Source organism: Pan paniscus, chromosome 1 (assembly GCF_029289425.2).
Source record: "Pan paniscus chromosome 1, NHGRI_mPanPan1-v2.0_pri, whole genome shotgun sequence".
Classification (NCBI taxonomy): Eukaryota; Metazoa; Chordata; class Mammalia; order Primates; family Hominidae; genus Pan; species Pan paniscus.
Genome location: NC_073249.2, coordinates 88,058,194 through 88,069,221, shown reverse-complemented (window position 1 = coordinate 88,069,221; position 11,028 = coordinate 88,058,194). Strand labels below are relative to the sequence as shown.

General features: G+C 49.9%; 1 protein-coding gene across 4 annotated transcripts; it reads left to right on the top strand.

The window, feature by feature from the left end:
• Positions 1–4,684: 4,684 nt before the first annotated feature.
• FCRLB (Fc receptor like B) lies at positions 4,685–10,572 on the top strand. 4 transcript variants are annotated; one of them, XM_003824555.6, is made up of 7 exons: positions 4,685–4,723; positions 5,097–5,147; positions 5,433–5,453; positions 5,811–6,065; positions 8,242–8,508; positions 9,124–9,414; positions 9,675–10,572. In XM_003824555.6, the coding sequence occupies exons 2-7, from the start codon at positions 5,117–5,119 to the stop codon at positions 10,088–10,090; spliced, it is 1,281 nt and encodes a 426-aa protein (XP_003824603.4). In that variant the 5' UTR covers positions 4,685–4,723; positions 5,097–5,116; the 3' UTR covers positions 10,091–10,572. The 4 variants fall into 4 exon arrangements, with proteins under 4 accessions (XP_003824603.4, XP_063454864.1, XP_057158252.2 ...); XM_063598794.1 differs by having other exon boundaries at positions 4,687–4,723; positions 5,076–5,147; XM_057302269.2 differs by lacking the exon at positions 4,685–4,723 and having other exon boundaries at positions 5,117–5,147; positions 9,228–9,414.
• The last annotated feature ends 456 nt before the right edge of the window (positions 10,573–11,028 follow it).

Here is an 11,028-nt window from a genome sequence, read left to right as displayed (position 1 = left end):
TATAAGGTGAATGGGGCGACTAGAAGAGAGGTTGAGGGAGGTGGATTTGAAGGCTGTTGTTCTCATCCAGCCTTCTGAGACAAGGGCCTTGGCTAGGGACAGGAGGAATAGAGAGTAATGATCTGAGAGGTGTTAACAGGTCTGGGTGATCAGATATGGAGTAGCATTGCACCTCCCAAACACAAAGGTCTCTGTACCCAGCCCAGTAGCCCAAGGTAGAAAAACTTGGTTCAGTTACAACTTAGAAGACACTAGGGAAGGGACAAAATGACCTGCTAGAATCATAGGAGGAAGTTTAAGGAGGGTGTGTTGGGATAGGCCTCACCCTAGTCCTGTCTTCTTAAAAGTTTTCTTCCCTCTTGGTATCAACCTTCTCCCTTCCCACTGGACAAGAAGAGATGTGGAGAAATACAAAGAGTTACAGCACAGGCTTCCTGCCAGAGTTCCTTCAGACAGGCACTGTTAGTTTTCATTAACTATGTGTGAATTTCTCATAAAGCTAAAGACATTCAATGTAAAGAAATACTCTGCTCTCTATTCTGAAATTGTCCTTTGCACTCCTTTGGTATCGAAATGCCTTCCTTTTGCTGAAAAGTTTACATTAAAGAATATAATTTTATGCCGGGCACGGTGGCTCACGCCTGTAATCCCAACACTTTGGGAGGCTGAGGCGCGCAGATCACCTGAGGTCTGGAGTTCGAGACTAGCCTGACCAACATGGAGAAACCCTGTTTCTACTAAAAATACAAAACTAGCTAGGCATGGTGGCACATGCCTGTAATCCCAGCTACTCGGGAGGCTGAGGCAGGAGAATTGCTTGAATCCAGGAGGCAGAGGTTGTGGTGAGCTGAGATTGCACCATTGCACTCCAGCCTGGGCAAGAAGAGTGAAACTCCGTCTAAAAAAAAAAAAAAAAAGAATAGCAATAGCAATTTAAAAAAATATATTATTATCAGCCCTATCCTGGGTTATAGAAAATAAAATAAGAATAATTTTAAATGTTCTTATTTAGGAAAAGAAAAATTTGTTTGATAAAATTACAAAGGTAAGAAACACTGAATATTGATGACAAGAGAGGGAACGGGAGCCACGTGAATTGCTGGTGGGTGTATAAGCTTCTGCAGCCACTTTTGAGAGTAATATCACGGTATTCAATCTCTTCCTTTGTTTATGCCACAAATACTTACACAGCACGTGCTATGTGCTGTCACTGCTGTAGGTGATACATCAGCAAAAAAGAAAAAATTCCTGCCTCAATGGAGCTTACATTCTAATGGGGGAACCTGCCACAAACAAATAAATACAATTCCGGGTGGTGACAAGTACGTTGAAGAGAAATAAAGCAAAATATGGAGCCAGCAAATGACAGTGAGGAGATACTATTTTAGATAGCACGGTTAGCGACCATCTCTCTGAGGAAGTAATATTTGAGTGAAGTGAGGAAGTGAAACTTACAAAAATCTGGGAGGAGAATAAGAATCTTTCAGGCAGAAAGAACAGCAAGTGAGGCCCTGGAGCAAGACTAAGCATGGAATGTTCCAGCAACTGTTCTAAACACAATGTGGCTAGATCAGAGTGAGTGAGGGGGAGAGTTGTAGGAAATGAGGCCAAGGGTCAGAGAAAGGCCCGATTTGTAGTGCCCTGTAGACCATGGGAAGGTGTTTGGAACTTATTCTGAGGATACCTATGGGGAATTTTGAGAGAAAGTAACACAATATGGTTAACATTTTAAAAGTATCTCTCTAGCGACTCGGTGAATAAATTACTGTACAAAAAGATCAATGTAGCAGGTAGAGTCATCAGGACTTGCTGATGAATTAGATTTGAGTTTTGGAATGAGTGTGCATGTAACTCATGAACATAATTCTGCAGTCTTGCTCTCAGGTGTGTATCCCATAAAGGCGCTTCAGGGCTCTGTAGGGAAGCATCATGTCCTTACCAGTACTAACTTATATGAAACTTCCTATGTGCCAACCCCTGTTCTAAGCCCTTTACATATATTAATTCATCCAGCCCTCACAATATGTACCAAGAAGTCCATTGTGGAATTGTCTGTGGTAGCTGAGGGTGGGCAGCAACTAGGATGTTAGGGGAATGGACAAGTGCAGTGTAGCAGAAGCATAGAATATTAGGGCAGTCATGGCTGGGCGCAGTGGCTCATGCCTGTAATCCCAGCACTTTGGGAGGCTGAGGTGGGTGGATCACCTGAGGTCAGGAGTCCAAGACCAGCCTGGCCAACATGGTGAAACCCCATCTCTGCTAAAAACACAAAATTAGCCGGGCGTGGTGATGCACGCCTGTAATCCCAGCTACTCAGGAGGCTGAGGCAGGAGAATTGCTTGAACCCAGGAGGTGGAGGTTGCAGTGAGCTGATATCATGCCATTGCATGCCAGACTGGGTGATAAGAGCAAAACTGCGTCTCAAAAAAAAAGAATATTAGGGCAGTCAAAAGCAATAAACATGATGCACGTAGAGCAATCTGAACAAATTTGAAACATCTGGGATTAATTTTTAAAAGTAGAAGTGAATATAATATCTAGAACACAATGCCACTTATGTAAATTAACAACACTAAATATTTCTCAAAGCTAAAAATTGCATGTTATACCTAATGTAAATGACGAGTTAATGGGTGCAGCACACCAACATGGCACATGTATACATATGTAACAAACCTGCACGTTGTGCACATGTACCCTAGAACTTAAAGTATAAAAAAAAATTGCATGTATATGGGAACACACAGTAAACATTGTACAGTGGGTGCTTACGTGGAGGGGAGGAGGACAGTAATGTGGGTGAAAGTCAACAACGTAAGACAATAAGAGGCGGAACTTGCAAAGACCAATAATGACAGCCGGCCATGAGCAGCATCTTGAATCCCTGACAATCAGAGAGATAAGAGAACAGATTTTGGAGACAGACTTCTATTCAAATCCCAGTTTCATCATCTCAGTTTCCTCATAGGCAAAATTGGGATATTAATAATTCTTCCTCAAAGGGCCTTACAAGAATTAAGTGCAGTAATATCTGTGAAGCACTTAGCATAGTGCCTGCCACATGCCGAGACACTAAAGTGAGCTGTCATCAGCAACAACAGCATTAGTTCATTACTGTAATTATCACTGAGAACACTTTATCACCAGAATGCTTATCAAATGGTGACATATATTGTCCAGATGTTATGTTGTGATAGGCCTCAAATAATTGCTCAAGTTACAAATGATTATTTCTAAATTTTTCTGCATTGTAAAGGAGTGAAGAATTAGAAATTCTGGGGAAAAGTCCTAGATGGAGTAAAAAGACTCACTTTGGGAAAAACTTAAAGGAGAGCCTAGAATAAATAAATATTTCGTGGGAAATTTTTCAAGTCAAATTCTGAGCACTGTATAATATGAACAGTATGGATGGTTCCAGAGGTTTCTAGGGAAGACGATACAGTTCACAAAGTTTTGGTGTACTAAGGTTTCTTCTGAATCGAGTAAAGGGGCTGAGATCTGTGCTCTGGGGGATGAGAAGCCAAAATAGAGCCAGCTTGTGTTGCCTAAGAGGACAGCTGACAACTGCATTGCATTCTTACCATAGAGGTGGTGGCTTGGTGCAGAAGTCAGACCTCTGTGGCAGGCTGTGGATCATGTGGGAAGCCACACACTGGCCCTGAGACGAGGAATTAGCAGGGTAGAGGGGAAGCACAGGAGTGCTGGTCAGCCCAGGCACTCCTAAAGCAGGCAGATGATCATCCCTGTTCCCAGTAATTAGTTCTTCTCTGCCTCCCCTACTCTTGGGCACATTGTCAAATATGTCCCTACTTTGTTTGAAATCTACAGGACTCTATCTCTTTTATCAAAACCTGCACTCAAAACATGATCTGAAGTGACCAGCATAATTTAAATGACCAGTCACATTTTCCTAAGAGGCATTTGCATTTTTAAAAGGGGCTAGTCCATTAAGCAAAATATGAGGGGACTCTCAGAGTGGAACTTCAGGCATCAGCAAGAGGGGAAGATACTATCTTACTGGGAGTTGACAGTACCTGATAAGTGATCTCCTTCCCATCAGATTTCCAAGGGATCAAGGTGCCCCGGTTCTAAACAACCACAGGTAAGGACAGGATAGAGTCCAAGGAGACACACTATCAGGCTGGAAAATTCATTAAGTATTTACATGAAAATTCAGGTTCCTCATTGCTCAGGTACGGTCACATGGCTCAGAAAGCACAAGAAGTAGAGCCCCGAGGTCAGATCTGAGAGGCTTCTGAGGGGCCGATGCAGTGACTTCTCTGCTGCAGGTCAGGAGTTCTGGAACTGGGGCGTGGCTGGGGAGAAGTTGCGGGAAAGGGTGGGAGGAAGGAAGAAAAGAACAAGTGATTGGAAGTGCCACAGGATGAGCTCATTGGGATGGGTAGGAAAGAAGAGTTTTCTAACTTCTTAAGAATTTAGGAATTCATGAGAACTCAAGATTTCAGGAAGGGAGGAAGAAGAAACACATTGCATTTCTATCCTTGACTGGGGAACTAGATGATAGGGATGTGAAGGGTGGTTGGTGAGTCATGCCTTTTCGTCTACTCATTGTGGGAGGATGTGAGCTCTGGGGGCAGGCAACCGAACACTGACCTCTCTAGGTCTCATGCCAATGTCTGTCATCAGGAGTGAGCAGGAAAAAGGTCCTTAAGGACATGAGGCCGTGTCTTCCTCAGCTGAGCCTTGCAGGGCTGGCTGGAAGGTGGAGAAGGGATGGGATGGGATGGGAGTGGGATGTCAATGGGAGCCTGAAGATGGCGGGGTCATCTGCTGGAGCCTGGGGTTCTATGGGGCTCTCTTGTGCTGTGGAGGGCACAAGTTCTGCAGGCCTTCCTTTCAGTAGTCAGGGCTGGCCTGAGCTGTGAGGTGGCTGTAGATGCGGTAGATGAGACAGTGCCTGGCACTTGGGATACCTGATATTCAGCCTGTCTCCCACTGGTTCTGGTCTGCTATCTTCAGGAACTAGGAGTGGGTGGGAGAAGCAGCAATGTCTCCTAGTACTCAGTGGCATCCACTGGCCACATTCTTTCTCTCTGTTCCCCATCTCATGCCAGTGCATCTCCATCCTTCTGCAGCTGCTGCAGTCAGATCCATCATGTGGCCACTGACAGCCCTTCTGCTCCTGGGTGAGTCTGCAGTGAGGCAGCAGAAGAGCTTTGGGTGGTGGAGAATAGGGTGGACCAAGGTATGGGGAGAGGAGGGTGGGTATCTAATCCTCAGTTTCCAAGTGGTTCATTATCTTTTTTTGGAGGGGTGAAGAAGAAGGGGCTTTCTCAGAGCTTGGGAAACCAGGGGCAGAAGAAGAAAAACAGGTTTTGGGACCATTCAGCCTTTCTTGTCGTCAAGAGTCTCTCTCCTCTCATCACCAATATTCTCCTTCTCCTTCCTCTTCCTTCTTTCCTGTTCTGCAGTTCCAAGCAGTGGGCAAGCTGGTGAGTCTTATAAATTTCTCGTCCCAATTTTCTACAGCTTCCACTCCAACCCCCTAAGTGACCTTTTCAAGTAGACTCCTCACTTCTTGGCTGCGCTGGGATAGTGTCTCTTCCCACTCTCGTCAACCCCTGGGACTAAATTTGCTTGAAGGCATTTAGAAATGGGTGCTGGCTGATGGACTGGTAGTCTGTAACCCAATGAATGTGATCTCCTCTCCTGCAGGGATGGGTTAGTACATGGGCTGGGGCCTGGGAGCTGGGGTTTCCTAAGATTTCCCAAACTCAGGTCGTTTCTTTGGGCACCTCACCTTGATTCTCTTTGCATGCTGCCCCCTCTCACCCCACCCCCCACCCCAGCTACTCTGGAGAAGCCCATATTGTCTCTACATCCACCTTGGACCACCATCTTCAAAGGGGAGCGGGTAACTTTGAAGTGTGATGGATACCACCCACTGCTCCTGGAGCTCCAGCCCATCAGCACTCTCTGGTATTTGGGCCACCTACTTCTGCCCTCTCACAAGAAGAGCATTGAGGTGCAGACACCAGGGGTGTATCGATGCCAGACACGGGGAGCACCCGTCAGTGACCCCATCCACCTCTCTGTATCCAATGGTGAGTGGTCTGAGCATGAGGGGAGGGGAAGCACGTGTCTCCTCTGGCAATACTAGTCCTCTGGTGGGAGGGAACACTGGGCCAATCCCAAGGTGCAGGAAACAAGGGCCACACTGGGGCCTATCTTAAGTCTCTGGAGCAGGTAGGGACCTGCACGGCACTATGCGAGAGATGCAGTAAGGCATGCCTAGCCCCCAAGGTCCCCTTACCCTCCTGCCATAGTGTGAGGCACAGTGTGAACATTTCTGTTTGTTTCTGAGACCAGCTCAGAAGAGCAAAGGCTCCAAGGACCTGGAGTGCTGGACAGAGAACTTTAGGGGGTTGGGGAGGGAGCAGTAAAGGAAATTCACCAAACAGGAAAGGTGAGTTTCCCTGGCAGGCTGAGCATAGATTGAGGATCTACTCTCAGTTGAACAGTGTGATGCTTCTCTGTGCCTCAGTGTCCACATCTGTAAAGAAGGGACAATAATAGTATGTATCTCTTCGGCTGCTCTGAGGATTAAAAGTGAATTATGATTTGCTAAAGAAAAAAAGCAGCAATTGAACTGAGCACTTACTCAAAGTTTTATTGCAGACGTGTATATGTGTACACAGGAGTCAGCTGAGAAACTGATTCTCGAGATGCTTGAAGGGTTTTAAAACAGGATAAGAAAAATAACAATAATTTGTTCAATAAAGTACAGGATTGCTGGGCACGGTGGCTCAAGCCTGTGATACCAGCACTTTGGGAGGCCAAGGCGGGCAGATCACCTGAGGTCAGGAGTTCAAGACCAGCCTGGCCAACATGGTGAAACACTGTCTCTACTAAAAAAAAAAAAAAAATAGCTGGGCATGATAGCGGGTGCCTGTAGTCCCAGCTACTCAGGAGGCTGAGGCATGAGAATTGTTTGAACCCGGGAGGCGGAAGTTGCAGTGAGCCGAGATCGTGCACTCCTAGCCACAATTTGTATTCAGAATTTAAAGCACATCACTCAATGTTCAGATTAGCACTTACACACACTTCATATTCATACTCTGTGGTTTCTTGTTCGGAAATCGTTGGTGATAGCAATAATTATACTGAGTACTATAGGAGTAATTACTGGATACAGATTGGGAGTGCATGTGGATTGTGGCTATTACTTGCAGGATTCTTTCTCAATGTACAACACCTAAAGTGGCATCTGCTCTGTGCTAGGGCTATGTAAGCGTGCTATAATGATCACAGGGTAATTATCGGGTGCTGTAGGAGATACCTAAGGCTCTCCTGGGGTGTCAGGGATGTTTTCTGGAGGAGATAAGGTCTAAGCCTAGACATGCAGGACAAGCAGGTGAACTTAAACAGGTGAAAGAGAGTCTTCTCGGCTGAGGAAATAGCAGGTACAAAAGCCTCGGGCTCAGAGCAGGGCCAGTTCTCTCAACAGTTCAGTATGGCTGGAACTTAGCCTGTTAGGAGTGGAAGATGAGGAAAGTAGAGAGGAAATGGGGCAGGAATGAATACTGCCATGGTGAGGGAGAGGTAAGCAGGACCCAGTCAGGAGGACTCTGACACCATCCTAAGGAGGTTATAGTTGATTCTCATGGTCAAAACCCTTTGAGGCTGGAGCCAAGTCTCTGGCATCTTTGCCTCCCTGGCTAAGTGAAAGACCAGCCATCCCCCTTCCTTCCCACTCACCTACAAATGTATCTTGCACTATGAGGCTGCTGGGTGCCAACCACCAGGGAAGGCCTGTCCGCTCAAGAAAGTAGTGGGAGGCCAGGCCCGGTGGCTCACGCCTGTAATCCCACCACTTTGGGAGGCCGAGGTGGGCGTATCACCTGAGGTCAGGAGTTCAAGACCAGCCTGGCCAACATGGCGAAACCCTGTCTCTACTAAAAAATGCAAAAATTAGCTGGGTGTGATGGCGCCCACCGGTAATCCCAGCTACTCGGGAGGCTGAGGCAGAAGAATCGCTTGAACCCAAGAGGTGGAGGTTGCAGTGAGCCGAGTTTGTGCCACTGCACTCCAGCTTGGGCGACAGAGCAAGACCATGTCTCAAAAAAAGAAAAAGAAAAAGAAAAGAAAAGAAAGCGGTGGGAGATGGCGGGGAAGGGAGGGAGAGGAGTTAAGAGGAGAAAGCTGGAAGGCTGTGAGAGTGGGAGATCTCCAGGGCTGGACTTTCTGTGGAGTCAAGCGTGTCTCTGGTGTCTGTCGCAGATTGGCTGATTCTGCAAGTGCCCTATGCTCCAGTGTTCGAGGGTGAGCCGCTAGTCCTGCGCTGCCGCGGCTGGTACGACAAGGTGGTCTACAAGCTTCACTACTACCACGACGGCCAGGCCGTGCGCTACTTCCACTCCAGCGCCAACTACACTGTGTTACAGGCGCGTGCCAGCGACAGCGGGCGCTACCAGTGCTCGGGCACCATGCGCATCCCGGTGGAGAGCGCGCCCATGTTCTCCGCTAAGGTGGCTGTGACAGTGCAAGGTGGGAGAGACCAGGGACCCCGGGAGGGAGGCAAATGAGCACTGAGAAATTCTGGGACAGGAGCTCGGCGAGAAAAGAAGGGGCGGAAGTTCAAATAGCTGCCACTTGGAGGGTTTCTCTTAGACTATGGACGCTGTCTCCTCTCCTTTGCCGTGAAGCAGCGCTTGATCCGCCGCCTGCTTGGAGGCTGGTCCCTTTCCCCGACGCACACCCTGGCTTCTCACTCTGGCTGGGGACTCCCACAGAGAGGGCAGCTCTGGCAGGGGCAGGGGCCACTGTGGGACTGGGACGAAGGAGCGACTCCCTAGCGTCCTGCAAGGCAGGCGCAGCGTCTCCTATTCTAGGCTGCAGAACCCGAGCTGAGTGTCAGTCGGGATGTGACATGAAGCGTCTGGCCTGGTCCCTCTTCCTTTCAAGCTTTCCCCGTCCCTCGTGGACTCGGTCCCCCTGCCCCACATTTCAGAAGGCTCCCCTTCCCCCTCCACGTGGACACACGGCCTCCTCCCCTCCCCCCTTGGTCTGTGGGTCTGCAAGGAGCCCTCGCGGGAAGCAGGAAGGAGCGGGGTTGCGGAGCGGTGGACAAGCCGGCGCCGTTGCTCCCCGCCCTCTCCGTAGAGCTGTTCCGGGCGCCGGTGCTGAGGGTGATGGGTCCGCGGGAGGCCCGCGGCGCGGCGCTGGGCGGGGTGGTGCTGCGCTGCGACACGCGCCTGCACCCGCAGAAGCGCGACACGCCGCTGCAGTTCGCGTTTTACAAGTACAGCCGCGCGGTGCGCCGCTTCGACTGGGGCGCCGAGTACACAGCCCCGGAGCCCGAGGTCGAGGAGCTCGAATCGTACTGGTGCGAGGCGGCTACCGCCACCCGCAGTGTCCGGAAACGCAGTCCGTGGCTGCAGCTCCCGGGGCCGGGTGAGTGCCTGCACACCCTCCCGGACGCCCACCCTTGCGGTCAGCCCTGCTTCCGCCTCTCGGCACCCACGAATCACCCCCGCCTCCCGGTTCCCGTCCCGCCCCCCGCCCCCCGCCTTTCCCATCTCCCCCTCGCCGCCCTCCTCCTCACCCCTCTTCCGGCCTTCCCCATCCCCGCCCACCGCCCTACGCCCCTCCCCCAGCCCAGCGCGGAGAAGAACCATGCAAGCCGCGCGTGACTGGGCGTAATGCATTCACAGGTTCTCCCCTGGACCCGGCCTCCACCACCGCCCCAGCTCCATGGGCCGCAGCCTTGGCTCCTGGTAACAGGCCGCTTTCCTTCAGAAAGCCCCCGGTGTCCAGATCGGTCCCGTCGGTCACCTCCGTCCGGAACACCACCTCCACCGGGCTGCAGTTCCCGGCGAGCGGCGCCCCGACTGCGGGGCCACCCGCCTGCGCTCCGCCGACGCCCTTGGAACAATCGGCTGGAGCCCTGAAACCCGACGTGGACCTTCTGCTCCGAGAAATGCAGCTGCTCAAAGGCCTTCTGAGCCGGGTGGTCCTGGAATTAAAGGAGCCACAGGCCCTCCGGGAGCTCAGGGGAACGCCCGAGACCCCCACCTCTCACTTTGCTGTGAGCCCGGGAACCCCAGAGACCACTCCTGTGGAGAGCTGAGGGGGCGGCTACCGTCCCCTCTGCAGGCTCATTCCTCCTTGGTCTCCGGCTTCCCCTCACGCGAATTTCTTTCAAAGCCATCTGTTTGCATCCTTGTGTTTTGCTGTGGTTTTTAAAGGAGCGCCCACGAAGTGTAGTGGCTGACGATTTCAACCTCACACAGCAGTTTGTAACCGCAAGCATTCTCTTTGAATTCTCACAGAATTCAGCAAGAAGTAGAAACCTGTTATTTACTACATTGTGATTTAACTTTGGATGTGAATTTAGTCACCCTTAGCCCTTCAGATAAGCCTAGCCAGTACATATTTCAGCACAGGCAGTTTTTTTTGGTATTTAAGTACATTGAGGTAACTGAGGACTTGAGAATATTTTAGGGTCAAAGTGTAATTATTCATAATGAATTTACTCTGTTGATATTAAAAAGACGTTCAGTCCTATTACTGATGAGTTTACATCTTCAAATAAATCCTGGGTTCTATTTAGTTTTGGCGAGAGAAAGTTGTTTGTGTGGGCCTCCCATTCCCTGGTTAAAAGGGTCAGAGTCTTTGGGAGGCTGAGGCGGGGAGGGGGGGGAATCACCTGAGGTCAGGAGTTCGAGACCAGCCTGGCCAACATCGCGAAACCCCGTCTCTACTGAAAATACAAAAATTAGCTGGGCATGGTGGCAGGCGCCTGTAATCCCAGCTACTTGGGAGGCTGAGGCAGGAGAATTGCTTGAACCTGGAAGGCGGAGGTTGCAGTGAGCCGAGATCGTGCCATTGCACTCCAGCCTGGGCAACAAGAGTGAAACTCCGTCTCAAAAAAAAAAAAAAAAAAGCGTCAGAGTTCTGTTAGACTTAACCCAGGTGCACCCCCTGCCCCAGTGCAGCTAGACAGACTGATGGGCTGTGGTAGCAGCAGGCAGACTATGCTAACCTTAGCCGTATATTAAATAAGTG